The 15,700-nt window shown below is 40.3% G+C and overlaps 1 protein-coding gene across 1 annotated transcript in view; it reads right to left on the reverse strand.

Moving 5' to 3' along the window:
- Positions 1–914: 914 nt before the first annotated feature.
- The window catches only part of cfap74 (cilia and flagella associated protein 74), a 66,146-nt gene continuing 51,360 nt past the window's right edge, over positions 915–15,700 (reverse strand). The window contains 11 exon segments of the mRNA XM_088331681.1: positions 915–1,694; positions 1,848–1,982; positions 5,196–5,314; positions 8,184–8,316; positions 11,619–11,773; positions 13,593–13,731; positions 14,023–14,178; positions 14,292–14,411; positions 14,506–14,561; positions 14,656–14,768; positions 15,093–15,227. Of these exon segments, the coding sequence (XP_088187807.1) occupies positions 1,590–1,694; positions 1,848–1,982; positions 5,196–5,314; positions 8,184–8,316; positions 11,619–11,773; positions 13,593–13,731; positions 14,023–14,178; positions 14,292–14,411; positions 14,506–14,561; positions 14,656–14,768; positions 15,093–15,227 (1,366 nt within the window). The 3' untranslated portion in view covers positions 915–1,589.

A 15,700-nucleotide genomic window follows, 5' to 3' on the forward strand; every position in this document is an offset into this window, starting at 1 on the left:
AAGTCTCTTCAGCTAGTACAAAATGCCGCAGCGAGGCTCTTAACCAGGACAAAAAAGTACGATCACATAACACCGATTTTGGCTAACCTGCATTGGCTCCCAGTTAGCCAAAGATGTGACTTCAAAGTTCTCTTAGTATTGTACAAAATCATACATGGACTTGCTCCCTCTTATCTTTCAGATCTGATCTGCCACTATGTCCCGGGCCGAAGCCTACGATCTGAGAGTGCTGGTCTTCTGATGATCCCGAGAGCAAAGAAGTCTTCTGCTGGTTCGAGAGCGTTCTCCATCCGGGCACCGGTGCTGTGGAATGCTCTTCCCCCTGAGATTCGATCTGCAACCTCAGTGGAAATGTTTAAATCTAAACTTAAAACTCACTTCTACTCCATTGCATACGAATAACCTACTCCTCTTGTCGGTTGAAAATAGTTTGTGTAATATAGTGTAACAATCTGTGAAGCCCTTTGAGACTCTTCGTGATTTAGGGCTATACAAATAAAAATGACTTGACTTGACTTGACATATTTTATTTGTGAGCAATCTGTAAGGGGGATTTTCGACATATACAACCCCGCCTCTCTCCTTCCCTCAGAGCCACTGCGGTGCGCATGGACGCGTGGGCTTGGGAATAGGAATGGTGATTTTTCAACAAAATTGTATTATATTGCAATCCAATCCAATCAAATTGAATTAAATTGTCTTTATTATCATTGATATCAACGTGAAACATTGCATGCAATGAGATTTGACACGGTAAACATAATAAAGAGTTTAAAGGCAAAACAAAACAAAACATAAAAGACCATTAGGATAAAAGGCAGAAAAAATATTTGCAACAGAGTGCTAAGAGACTGGCTTAAGTTATTGTCATAGAGCAATGTTTGTGAATGAAAAAGAATAATGCAACATAACAATTGTGCAATGAAAGAAGTGAAATTAGCATGAACAAAAAAAAAACCAAATAAGTCACAAAGTATACATTTTCACAGTCCCGTGCAATATTTATCAGGAAAAAAAAATCCACAGTTTTGTATGCTTTTTTGGGGTGGCAATGGCCCTAGGGAAGAAGCTGTCCCTGAGCCTATTTGTCCTTGTTTCGAGGGACCTGTAGCACCTACTAGAGAGGGCATGTCTTTTATAATGTTTGACTTTGACACCTCTGCCTTAACACATATTAACTACTTCCATCCATCCATTATCTGCATCGCTTATCCTCAGTAAGATCACGGGGGGTGTTGAAACCCATCCCAGCTAGTTTCGGGCAGAGGACACCCTGAACTGGTTGCCAGCCACTTGCAGGGCACACAGAGACAGACAACTCACTCGCTCATTCACACCTAGGGACAATTTGGACCGGCCAATTAACCTGACATGCATCTTTTTAGAATGTGGGAGGAAACCGGAGTGCCCGAAAGAAACCCACACTAGCACGGGGAGAACATGCAAACTACGCACAGGAAGGTTTGATCCTATGACCTCAGAACTGTGCCACACAGGCGCTAATCATGCACTGCTGTGATGCTTTTATTACCTACTTGATAAGCAATGATATATTTGGTTTACAACAACAACTGCAACAAAAAAATGAATCATTCCACATGAGTGGAGACTAAAGCCATCAAGGTGACGCTGTACACCTTCGTTTCATCACCTTTTACTGTGAGAGGCACACACATCTGCACCACTTCATTGGGCTGAAACAAAAATAATTTACATAGTTACCACGCGACTTAAATAACTTGTTCTTTAACTTTTGGAACTGAGATAGCTTGCAATTTCACTGGATGTTTACACTGTGTTGCCTTTATTTTCAACTCAACAGAAGCTTCAAGTACAATCATCCTCACCTTGTGCCCACTTTGTGGTGTCCATGTGAGCTTGATGATGCGTCTAGTGCCGGTCTCAACATTGCCTCTGCTGGGATCCACATTGAAGCCCATTTGCTGCAGGGATGTCATGTTGTCCCAGTTATACTCACTCACCTGAACGGGTTGGTCCAAACAAATAGTCATGATCAAATCCATGTTGGTGGAATCACTTTCAAAGGTTATTGAAACTTAAATATATGCATGAGAGGTATTCCCAAACTGAAATTTCTTTGTTCAACTAAGTAAAGAATGTGTAGTGTTCGGGCGGCATGGCAGCTAAGTGGTAAGCGCACAGCCCCACAGTGCGGAGGTTCAGGGTTCAAGTCAAGCTACCGCAAGCCTCCCTGTGTGAAGTTTGCAGGCTCTCCCTGTGCCTGCGTGGGTTTCCTCTGGGCACTTCCTCCCACATTCTAAAAACAGGTTAATTGGCCAATCCAAATTGTCCCTAGGTGTGAAGAAGAGTGTGAGTTGTCTGTCTCTGTGTGCCCTGCTACTGGCAACCAGTTACGGTGTCCCCTGCCCACTGTGTAGTGTTTCTCCCCGCGAATGTTACAAACAATTTTGCGCGCCATGGGACACAAGAAATGTAGTCTCAAAGTTGAGCCAACTGGCTTGTTTGCTGTAGAGCTGTGATATCATTTAAGGAACACAATACTTTCAAAATGGCAAATCCCATTAACACATGTGAGGCCAACTCCGAAACAGAGAGCAATTCTTGGGAACAGAGATTGCAGACCACTCATTTCTGCTTGGAGGTTGCCGATTGTGGCTTTTCGTTTGTTTTTCTCTGTGGATGTGACTGTTGGTATCATTTTGTACGAATAGCTGACCGTAAGCATCGAGGCTGTCAAAGGCTTTTCTGTTTTGTTTGCTCCTGTTTGGCATTCGTTGGCTGCCCACCTTGTGATTTTATTTTGGTTAGCCTGGTTTGCCGTGTCCCTTGTTTTATTCTGTAGCCGCTTTTTGCTATTGGTCCCCTGTTAGCTTGGCTGCTCACCATGTGATTTTTGTCTATTGTGAGCGCTGGTTTTGCAGTGTTTCTTAGCCGTTGCTGCAATTCATCGTTAGTTTCCAATTAGCCGGGTTGCTCACTGCGTGTTTTTTGGTGGGCCAACCTTTTTCCACCGAGATTGCAGCCGCCTTTTGTGGATCGGTTAGCACCCTGTTGGCCGCTCTCAGTGCCTTTTTTGCCAGTTTGGCATTTTAATTGTTAGATGTACATTACCATAACTGCATCTACCTGAAACACAACGCTTGAGCATTCTCTACGAAAATTCCAAAACTTTGCCTAAATCCTTTTAGACTAACATATAAAACAATATGGCGACTGGCTTGCTAGGTTGCTGGTGTTCCTCTGATGCAGCACAGCTCAGGATAACAAAGAAAAGACATGCTGTCTTCAAAACGCATTCTCGGAAAATAGTTGGAATATACAAATAAAATATATATTTTATGAAAAAACAATGCACTACTTTCTCACATTTAGCACGTATAAGAATTTGGGATTACTTTTAAACAGGAAGATCTTTCCCTTTAACTCAGTCACACAACATATTGCAATGAGAAAAGATAAAGATAAACATATGACTTAATATAAAGTCTAACCGAAAAATGTAAAGATTATCATTTCTCATCACACCATCGGATTCAACATAATCATACACAATATTAGACAAAAAGTTTGGATGTATGGATATAAAATTTTTCTTCCTTCACTATTTCTCTCCCCTTGCTTTGTCATCTCTTCTTCATCCCACACCATGTCTCAATTTTAGCTATCAAGACTATTAAAAAAAAGAAAGAAAAAAGAAACGAGTCTATCTGCATCATATGAACCTGGCTAGTCTGTAAGTCACTGTTGACCATTCTGACCTCAAAGACTTCAATCTTGAGATACATGGCTGTGCTCAGCATGGTCATTGCATTCTCCGAGTTAGCATCTCGAGATTGGAGGAGGATCTCAAAGGCGCCAGTCAGCGCTCGGATCAGCTCATTTTTCTCAGCCATCGCAACAGTATTGGTGTTCCCACGTCAACAAGTGCCACTACAATGAACCTGACGATTACCAGATAGACATCCTCTGCATCTTCAATATTTACAGCGGCTTGCAAAACTATTTGGCCCCCTTGAACCCTGTGACCTTTTGCCACACTTCAAACATCAAGATATAAAACTGATCAGTTTTCTCCTTGTATGAGATGAAAGTTAAGGGGGACGGCCTGATCTTGGTAGATTTGCAGTGGTCTGATACTCCTTCCATTTCAATACAGTAATCCCTTGGTTATCACGGTTATTGGGGACCAAAACCACCTGCGAAAAGTGAAAATCCGCAAAGGAGCGACGCCCCTTCAAAAATGCTTAAAAAAAAAAAAAAATAATAAATAAATATATATATATATATATATATATATATATATATATACTAGTATATATATATATATATATATATATTTTTTTTTTATTACTTTTTTTTTTTAGACCCGTAAGCTCTGAACCCGCGAACGTTGAACCGCAAAGTAGCGAGGTCCCACTGTATTATTGCTTGCACAGTGCTCCTTGGGATGTTTAAAGCTTGGGAAATCTTTTTGTATCCAAATCCAGCTTTAAACTTCTCCACTACAGTATTTAGGACCTGTCTGGTGTGTTTCTCGTTCTTCATGATGCTCTCTGCGCTTTAAACAAACCTCTGAGACTATCACAGTGAAGGTGCATTAATGCAAAGAATTGATTACACACAGGTGGATTCCATTTATCATCATTAGTCATTTAGATCAACATTGAATCATTCAGAGATCCTCACTGAACTTCTGGACAGGGTCTCAATAATTTTGCACAACCACCTTTTCGTTTTTTATTTGTTAAAAAAGTTGAAAATATCCAATAAAGCGTGTTCGACTTCATGATTGTATCCCACTTATTGTTGATGCTTCACAGGAAATTACAGTTTTATATCTTGATGTTTGAAGTCTGAAATGTGGCAAAAGGTCACAAAGTTCAAGCGGGCCAAATAGTTTCGCAAGCCACTGTAAATGGGCTAAGCACAATCCCCTAAATTTGTGCCATTGGACCAAGACCTAGCCAGATAGAAAAGTGTATGTAGAACAATCTTTTCAATTCTTCTGGTCGCCTGGATTGTATTAATTGCACTGAATACCCAATTTATAAATTCGATTGTGACTGCCAGTTTTCTCATCAAGTTTGTCGTAAAATTCTGCTCTATCAAGCAAAATGTGAAAACCTTCGTAAAGTAAAAGGACTACAAGAGGGACAAAATTTCAAACATAAATACCATTCTAGATGATAAAAGATTCATATCAGTTGCATCACCTTCTTACTGGCTCGTATGCAGCCTATTTGGAGTTCCCTAACTGCAGGTCTGATGGTACCTCCACTGTAGCTGGCTCTCAGAGTAACCAGCACAGGGATATCCATTTCCTCTGGCTGTCCTGTTGGAGGATAAGCATCAGATTAAAAAAAAATATTCCCCCTAAAGTTGCCTCACGACAGGCAAATAAATGTTTCTTTTTCTTTTTCCCAAAGTGCCCCATGACAAGATACATACAGAAATCCCAGTATATGCAAAAAACCCCGGGAGCTAAAAACCATCATAAACAATGTCTTTGTGCGATTCATCTGCCATGATGAAAAATTTACTTCCTCAGCAATTTATTGTATAAATAATCTAGAACACGGATGTTTTAACTATGGCCATCAAGACAGTCATTCCTTACCAATTTTTAGCAGTCTGCAGCATATTCTTAGGTTGGGGGCACCAGTTATTCCCCTGTGAACTCTAAAATAGCCCGCAAAATGATTTTGGAAACAGCTAACCAGTGATAGGTAATTGTGATTTTCAAGGAAATTTGATTCATAACAGGCAAGATGTTTTAGCAGTTGAATGAGCCTATTTTAAACCTTCTAATAAGTAAAACCTGGTAATAACTTAGCATATTAACAACGTAGTAATACCATACATGCTATTTTTCCCTTTTTTTACGAAATACATATTAAAATTGTAGCCCTTTGCACTAATAATTGATAAAAAGTAGCTCTCAACAAAAAGGTTGGGAACCTCTCTTCTAAGGAGATTTACTCTTAAAGGGACACTGTGTAATATTTGACCATTAGATGTTTCTGTGTTGTGTAGTGCTACGAAGCACAAGAATACAAACTACATAGACTTAAAGTGACCAAACCATACTTTCTTCTCATTTTCATACCCAGCCTTTCACAATGATTCCGATTTTTTTAGGGTACTGGCTGAAAAATATGTCAAATCCCTCTAGGTGAGCCTCATGTTGTGTAAAATAATCACACATTTCTTAACCTACGATTACAGTGGAACCTCGGTTCTCGACCATAATCCGTTCCAGAACCCTGTTCAAAAACCGATTTGGTCGATCACGGAAAATCGTTTTTCCCATTGAAAGTAATGTAAATCATTTTTAATCCGTTCCAACACCCTAAATGTTTACCAAGAACGTAAACATGAAGCTAACCCAGGCTAATCGTACGTTCGCGTTAGCATAATCTTCCGTACAAAAGATTACGCTAACATGAACGTGTAAAAATTTAAAAAAAGGATTATGAATAGGGGGCAGCACGGCAGCGCAGTGGTTAGCGCTTGTGCGGCACAGTTCATGTCATGGGAACCTGTCGTGGGTTCAAATCCAGCTCCAGACTTCCTGTGCGGAGTTTGTATGTTCTCCCCGTGCTTGCGTGGGTTTCCTCCGGGCACTCCGGTTTCCTCCCACGTTCCAAAAACATGCATTTCAGGTGAATTGGCCGGTCCAAATTGTCCCTAGGTGTGAATGAGTGAATGAGTTGTCTGTCCCTGTGTGCCCTGCGATTGGCTGGCAACCAGTTCAGGGTGTCCCCTGCCCACTGCCTGGAGATGGCTGGGATGGGCTCCAGCCCCCCGCGACCCTAATGAGGATAAGCGGTATGGCTAATGAGATGAGATGAGATTATGAATAGGATTTCTTACCGTTGTGGTGGACGGTGGGGAGAGAAAAATCATCGTCACTCGATTTCACAGCCTCCTTATTCTTTACTATCGTACTGATAGTAGATTTAGCCATGCTGTATTCACTACCAAGATCAGAAAATTCGTACACCTCTTTCATATTTAGCTATTATGTCTTTCTTAAAGGCAATAGTTGGACGAACAACTTGTTTTTTTTTCACCTGTCCTGCTTGCACCGACCTTATTCGGAGGCATAATTAGGGGCTAAAACACCCGTACGCCGCTCAGCATCGCACCCTAGTGTACCGGTGTTCGAACTTCGATTTTTTGACCGAACAGCGAAGCAAGAATTTCTCGAAATTTTTGGTCAAACACCGATTTGTCCGAACTGAGAGGCGTTCGAAAACCGAGGTTCCACTGTACTTGAAAAAGAGAATACACATCTCAAAGGTAGTTTATGTATCTTTGTTTATTATTTTTATCAACACTGCTATCCATTTTAATCAATTACAGTTTTTTTACTCATAGCAGGTGCTAAATAATACATGATGTTCTTTTAAAACGTGCTTTATATACAGTACAAATTTCATTACATTTTTCATGATCAGCCCAGTAAAAATGGAACACTGTCACTCAAATGTACAAAGATGCAAGTTCAAAAGGTCAAGGTTTTTTTTTTCTTTTCAAAAAAATAAAACTGACTAATGTATTTTTATAGGATAATAATTGACCCTTATAGAAAGCAACCACATAGAAATACATATACATTTTAGCCATTTTATTTATTTAAAATACATTGTCACTTGGGGCGACAGTAGCTCAGGAGGTAGAGCGATCGTTTTAGGATTAAGGGATCCCAGTTCGAATCCCGGCTTGTCCGTGTTACATGCCGAAGTGTCCTTGGGTAAGACACTGAACCCCCAATACCCCCAAAAAGCAGGTTAGCGCCTTACATGGCTGCACAGATCATGGCCGCTATTGGGAAATGTGAAGCACAATGTAAAGCGCTTTGGGAAGTCATTGACTTGAAAAGCGCTATATAAATGCAGATCATTTCAAATCATTTCATTTCATAGCAAGATGATTGAAGTCTTTTTTTTTGTTGTTGACCAACTTCAGCGGTTGTGCAGATTGTGCAGCTTTCTAATGGAACCTCAAATTTGGTCAAAAGTAAGTTTGCAATTATTTTAATGTAGTGAAGACATGCCGATTATATCCTTTAACATTTTGATGGGAGGGGTCTCCCTGGGTTTATTCAACAAAGGTTAAGGAATATCGGTCCATAGTTCTCGTGTATTTTGTAACTCCAAGCTTAGACCCGCAAGGGATGAAGGCAGAAGTGAATGTACCTGAGAGCTGAGATTGAGTGCTTATAAGTGGAGGAAGAAGGGATTCAATAGGAACTGTTAATGGATCTCCTCCAAGGAGATACATATTGTGTGACGACGCTGCACCTCGCAGATCCAGGACACATAGTTTACTCTGGAAAACAGAAGGAGAACCACACTTCCATTGGTTCGTTTGCACAAGCAGTATTCTAAAAAGGCAAGGGTCCCCAAACTGGGGCACAGAAGCGCAGAAAACCCTAGGGATCAAAGAGCTGTAGCTTAGGGGTCCACTAAATAATTTGTAAATCATTATTATTTCATACCATTTTTGAAATCGTGCATAATCACATATGGGGACAACTGACATGCCTAGAAACTAGAACTACTACTCCCCTATACTTATTAAAAGAGCTAATTTGGCTGAGATATGTTCCATAAATATATACGGTACCTCAATTGCCTACCTTCGTTATGAATTAATTTGAACAAAGCATTTCTAGCTACGGGCAGCACGGCGGCGCAGTGGTTAGCGCTTGTGCGGCACAGTTCATGTCATGGGAACCTGTCGTGGGTTCAAATCCAGCTCCAGACTTTCTGTGCGGAGTTTGTATGTTCTCCCCGTGCTTGCGTGGGTTTCCTCCGGGCACTCCGGTTTCCTCCCACATTCCAAAGACATGCATTTCAGGTGAATTGGCCGGTCCAAATTGTCCCTAGGTGTGAATGAGCGAATGAGTTGTCTGTCCCTGTGTGCCCTGCGATTGGCTGGCAACCAGTTCAGGGTGTCCCCTGCCCACTGCCCGATGATTGCTGGGATGGGCTCCAGCCCCCCCGCGACCCTACTGAGGATAAGCGGTACGGCTAATGAGATGAGATGAGATTTCTAGCTACTAATGATAAATTACGCTTGATGCACACTACATTTTGAATCAATCTACCTATCTAAGCTGCAAGGTAGAAAGCTTGGGAAAAGAGTGGCGGCTTATAGTCCGAATTTTACGGTATATGTATAAAATATGTAGAGCGCTCGTCTTGGGATCAAGAGATCGCGGGTTCGATTACCGGCTCCTCCGTGTTTTATGACGAAGTGTCCTTGGGCAAGACACTGAATCCCTAATGCCCCCAATAAGCAGGTCGGCGCCTTGCATGGCTGCTATCTGTGTGTGAATGGGTAAGTGTGAAGCACATTGTAAAGCGCTCTGGGAGGTCTTCATTGACTTGAAAAGCGCTATATAAATGCAGACCATTTTTCATATATATATATATATATATATATATATATATATATACATACAATATGTCACAAACGTGGGTACACCCCTCACATTTCTGCACATTTAATAGAACTACACTGAAGGAACGTCGCTTTGACACAATGAAAAGAAGTATGTAAACAAAGGCCATGGCTTACTGGAAAGATATCCTCTGGTCTGACGAGACAAATAATAATTGATTTGGCTCAGATGGTGTCTTCACCCGTGGTGTCTTCATGTGTGGCGCCTGAGTGGCTAGCATGTCAGCTGAACAGTTCTGAGGTCATAGAATCAAATCCAGCTACTATCCTTCATGTGTGGAGTTTGCATGTTCTCCCTGTGATTGCGTGGGTTTCCTGCAGGCACTCCAGTTTCCGCGCGTGTTCCCAAAACACACATGTCAGGTTAATTGGCCGGTCCAAATTGTTCCTAGGTGTGAATGAGCAAGTGAGTTGTCTGTCTCTGTGTGCCCTGCGACTGGTTGGCAACCAGTTCAGGTTGTCCCCTGCCCACTGCCCGAAGATGGGCTCCGGTGTCCCCACGACCCTACAGAGGATAATCAGTGCAGATAATGGATGAATGGACAAAGTCAAGCATGGTGTTAGGAATGCCATAGTTTGGGGCTGCATGAGTGCAACTGGAATTGGGGGAGTTGCATTTAATTAAGGGAACCCAAACTCAAGCATGTACTGTGAAAAACTGGAGCAGCGAATGATCCCCCTCCCTTCAGAAACTGCATCACAGGGCAAAGTTCCAGCCCAAGAATGACTCCAAATATACTTCTAAGATGACAAAGACACTTCTAAATGGGCTAATGGTAAAGGGGATGCACTGGCCAAACATGTCTCCAGATCTAAATCCGATAGAACATCTCTAGAGCATCCTCAAGCGGAAGGTGTGGAGGCACAAGATCTTGAACATCCCCCAGCTCAGTCATGTTGTCGTGGAAGCGTGGCAATTTGTGAGGCTCTGGTGAAATAAATGGCCAGGAGGATTTAAGTGGTTCTGCAAAATCATGATGGCCACATACATTATGAACTTCGGAAACTTTTACTTAAGGGTGCACTCTTTCTTTTGTTGCCAGAGATTTAGCTACAGATGGCTATATTTTGAGTTGTTTGAGGAGGAAAAATAAATTTAAACTGCTATATAAGCTTTACACAGACTAACTTTCATTGTGTCAAAGCGATTTTTCATCAGTATTGTTTAATTAAACATTATGATGAGATCTCTGGCGAAATATGAGGGGTGTGCTCACTTTTGTGACATACTGTTTGTATATAAAAATATACACACACATACATACTGTTTATATCTACAAGTCATTGGAAAACGTGAAGAATGTTTGTGTCATGTTTGTCTTCCTTCAACAGTTACCATATGTAGAATCACATCATTGCAACTATGCTTTTGTTGTGTGCTGGCATCCGCATACTTTTAATTGTTGTTATTAAATGGCAAATTAATAAATAATGTCATTTTCATCTTCATTACGATTTTTGAGAAGGGACTGCACAATACACAAAGAGGTAAGTATTTCAGGAGCGAGCAGCAGCAAGTCAACTGCAGGAGAGAGAGTGGGAAAGGTGAGAGGAGAGAGAGTGGGAAAGGTGAGATGGCACAACATTCATTTGGACAGGTAACTTAAAATTAGTTTTACCTGGTTATATCAGTATCAGAAATTATTTTCCCCCCATTTTATTAACACTCCACTTATTGAAACATGAATATTTTGTGTGTTTGTTTGTTTGTACATGATTCAATTATTTGTTTGTTTGTACATGATTCAAATTGAATCTTTTCTTCCGGCGCCGTCACGAATGGCAGCCACTCCAGCAGCTCCCGTGTTATTTTCGATTGTTTTGTTCTCGATTGTTCTCAGCTCAGGGATGCTGCTGGAAATGTGAATTTCCCTTCGGGGATGAACAAAGTATCTATCTATCTATCTATCTATCTATCTATCTAGATAATTTTCATTTAAAAACATTTTTGGAAAAAATATCAAGAAGCCACTAGGGAGCGCCAAAGATGAGACGCTTTTTTCTATTCCCGAGGCAGTGTACACAGACAACACAAAAATTATGCTTTCATTTTTTTTCCGGATGTGGTGTGAATTATGCGTTAGGCATTAGGATTTATACGTACACAAGGGAAACAAGTTAATGAAATAACAAACAAACACGTGCTGTATGTTTCTTCTCCAGACCTTATTGACAAGCTCAATGGTAAGTTGATCAGAATAGTTGACCGAGGGGTGATCAGGTTGAAAGGTGACAACAACATCCTGGCTTTGTTTTGCTGCAATACTTCCCTCCACCGGCAGGACACTGAAAACACTCAGCCCATTGTAGTTCTGTGTTCCTGCATATGGCACAAGGGACACAAAGTGTATTAAAATCAGGGGTCGGGAACCTATGGCTCATGAGCCAGGTTTGGCTCTTTATAGGAGTGCATCTGGCTCGGAAAGAAATCAAGGGCCATAAGCAATATTCTCGGGGACTTTCCAAATTGGTGTATGAGAAGCCGAAGCGAAGCAGTGAGCGATTTGTTTGGTCCAAACTATATAGGGCAAAGTTTCAACTACAATTTACACTTAGCGTTACATCAACAAACTAGTGTTGACCGTATGTCTTTAAGTAATCATTTCAATGGAAGCTAATTAAACAGTCTGTTAACTGTTGAGACACTTAGCAATGAAAACCCAAAAAACAAACACCCGAAACACCAGCCAGGCACCCAGAGCAATTTGATTGGGTGAGCGGGAGGAGTGGTCAGATCCCAGCACAAAAAGTGCACTCCACTAAATACATCCGTATCCTTCTCATTTGCAATATTTTGTGACATTTTTACAAAAGAAATCTCCATGCACCATGTTTTGAAACCATTTTTTACAACAAAAATGACGGTACAAATGAGCCTCAACAATCTTAAGTAACTGCAAGAGAGACACATTTTAAGTGGTATATTTGTTGATATTGGACAAAGGCTCTGGCATTTTATTATTTCGTGAACTCTATAAAATGATCAAACGTCACACAGTGAAATAAAATGTGCTGACAAATTAGCATTCGTTTGGGTCTTTTGTTGAATTTCATCGTAAAATATATGGTGTGGCTCTCAAAAAAACAAACCCAGAATATTTTCTTTTCATGGCTCTTTGAGTCAAACGGTTCCAGACCCTGATTAAGACCAACAATGTGATCTGCTCGGTTTATAAACAAATAAAGTGTATTGTAAAAATTGTCAATAAATCCTCCAATGCAGATAGCAATTGCCACCGATTTATGGCAAAAGGTCTTGTTGCTTTGTCATGAAAATGAATTTTCACCTGGTATGAATGGATGTGAGAGTGTACACTTGTCTGCTTTTGTGCACTGGCTACAAATATGATTTATGAAAGGCCATTTTTTTCTTTAACCTTGAATTACGTCTGTTAGCATTTTGAGAGCCAAAGTAAAATAATAGTTTAGTTGCACAAGTGTGAACACTCCTCAGGTATCGGTAGTAACAAAAGTATCCGAAACCAGTAGCGTCTTTTAGTAGCCATTTAACAATTATGGACCTAAAATTAAAAAAATGAGACATTGCTATTAAATTAATGCAAGGGGAATTACATTGTTAGAATTTTAAAGGATTTATTTAAAAATAAAAGCTTTTCATTTGTACACTGATGGTAATTTTTTCGATGACTACTCAAGATTTGGGTATAAATATCTGTTTGAACAAATGTATCAACCATCGCTAGGTTAATTTTGTTTTATGAGTTTTGTGGGAACATTCAAGTCAAGTCATGTTTAATGTATAGCACCTTGGGCTACACAGAACACAGATTAATGCAAACTACAGATTATTATTATACCATCCACTGATCGAAAACCTACATGAGAATTCCTGTGTTTGCATAACGTTCACCCTAGTCGATCATTGTATGTCACACACACACGGGTCACTCGTATTTTAATTTTTACATGCAGCGATGGGAGTTGGATTTTATTACATGTGAATGACATAGCAGGAATTGACACCATCCTTATGAGTAGCCAAACAGTAAATGTACACAAGTGTATCCACTTTATCAAATTAATTCAATCTTGAATATTATAAGTTTTAGCCGATCTTATTTTGTTATATTACTGTAGAAAATGGTGGCATTTAAACAGTGGGGAGTCCAACAACTTACCTACCACAGGCTGAATCTTTGAGTCGGTGTAGCCACCCAAAAGCAGGGCTACCTTCTCATCAGCTCCCTGAGTCTTAGAGGGCGAGAGGCTATACAACATCGCTTTGAAGCCCACTGCTACAGCGGCGCTATTCTGAAGCTACAAGCAACGTAGACAATGGAAAAAAATCAAAACAGTGCGATGCAAACAATTGAGCAGCAAGATGGCGGACAATCATGTCAGCTACCTCCAAGATAGGCTCATGTTATGGCAAGCAAATTCAAAATGATTGCCCTACGAGTGTTTGAAAAGGCACGCTTGTATAATAATTTATGTCTTTTAGCTATTTTTTATCTTTACTGAATGAATTTTTTACCACTAAGATGTGTTAAATAGTACACACGGTCCCTTTAAGCCTTCCCCCCTGTTGCTTAGCGGATGTAGTCTTACCTTTAGGACCATTGAGGTGCTCTCTTTCTCTATCACATAACCAAAATCCAAAAGACCTCCAGGATGGGAGGATGTAATGGCAGGGACCACTGCCTCCCCACGCAGAGTAACGGCAAGAGTCATCTTTTGACAACGCACCTCCAAAGTCTCGCAGTACTGGTGAGAGGGACCTGATTAGATTTTGCTCAATATGTAGAGTGATTAAAAAAAAACAACAACTCTGAAAATAGATACTCTAGCAAAGAGTGGTTGTGATTGTAAAATGGCACCTTGTTTTCCAAAGTGGGGCAGAAGGCCAACACCAGAGTGTGTTGCTCTCCAGGTCTTATGCCCCTAAGAGCATTCAGAAGTGAAAAGGGTCCATATATATCAAGCAATGATGACGTTAACTTGAAAATAATCATAAAATAACAGTGGGGTTAGTAATCCATTTGGGTCCTATCCCCAGGAAGAATTTAAGATTGGGTCTTTGAAAAGAAATACCTCTAAAGATTCCTCTGAAATGTTCTTGACAGAAAATCTTTTAATCACTCTCTCTCCTAAAAAGCATGAAGAATGTTGATTACACGCCTGTATTAGCTTTTTTTCGGTAGAGCAAATGATATTATTTGTGCTCGGCAGTACTTGACTCACCTACTGCCACTTGCTGGAAATCCAAAGCATAATTTCTGATATTACTGGAAATCACCACCAGAGGAGGCTGTACAGCAGGACATTGGAGCTTCAAGTAGACAATATTGAGAGGGCTGTGGAAATTTTAGACGCGAAATGGTTACTTTGGACAAGAACCCTTTTTCTTTAAATGTATTTCATGTTCAAAAGTTAGGTTGGAACTGATTTGCCTACAATAGAAAAGTTAAAGGGAACAAGAAAATGTGCAGACATGCCAAAACGTCCAATTTCTTTTTAGTTGATCAAATAATATCGGCAGGGACAAAATTATGATTGCTGGATATTCTTGGGGACACAGGTCCCATTTTTTACTTGATAAAAAAGAGCACTTGGAAAAATCATAATAATTCAATTCAATTAATCTTGGTTTGCGGAGACTGCTTGAGGCAGAGCTTTACCTCCATGTTGGCTGTGCCTGCCTGTCTTCCTGTGGAGGGTCACCGTCCGACACAAAGCATGGGATGGTGTATTCACAGTAGCGGGAAGTGAAGGAGTGCAGCAGAGACGCTCGTGCTTCTTCAAACCTTTGACTTCTAAGCCAAAACAAATTTTAAATAAGACAAATTAAAAATAAAATTCAATGATACTTGGATATCATTATATCAATTACAGTACAGTGTATTTAGGATTTAAACCACTTGTAACAATTAGGAAACATCATTTTTGGACAGCCAGTGAAATAGAAGATGACTTAACAGCTCATGCCCCAAATCGTGCCTCATTAATTTAGAGTTCTGTGATGGAATAGTGGGGGGTGGAGTCGCTTAGAAATGTCCTCATTTTTTGAAGGAAAAGCAATGTTTTTTCAATAAATATGACATAAGACTAATCAGAAATATACATCATACATTATGGTACATGGTAAATGTTTATTTTAGCTGCAAATGTCTGTTTTTTAATGCAATATTTACGTAGGCGTTTAGAGGCCGATTTTCAGCAACCAGCACCCAGGTGTTCTAATAATACATTGTGTTTGCTAATTGCATTTGGAGGCCAACGGATGAAC

This window comes from Urocampus carinirostris, chromosome 3 (genome assembly GCF_059441175.1).
Source record: "Urocampus carinirostris isolate Australia breed hairy pipefish chromosome 3, RoL_Ucar_1.0, whole genome shotgun sequence".
Lineage (NCBI taxonomy): Eukaryota > Metazoa > Chordata > Actinopteri > Syngnathiformes > Syngnathidae > Urocampus > Urocampus carinirostris.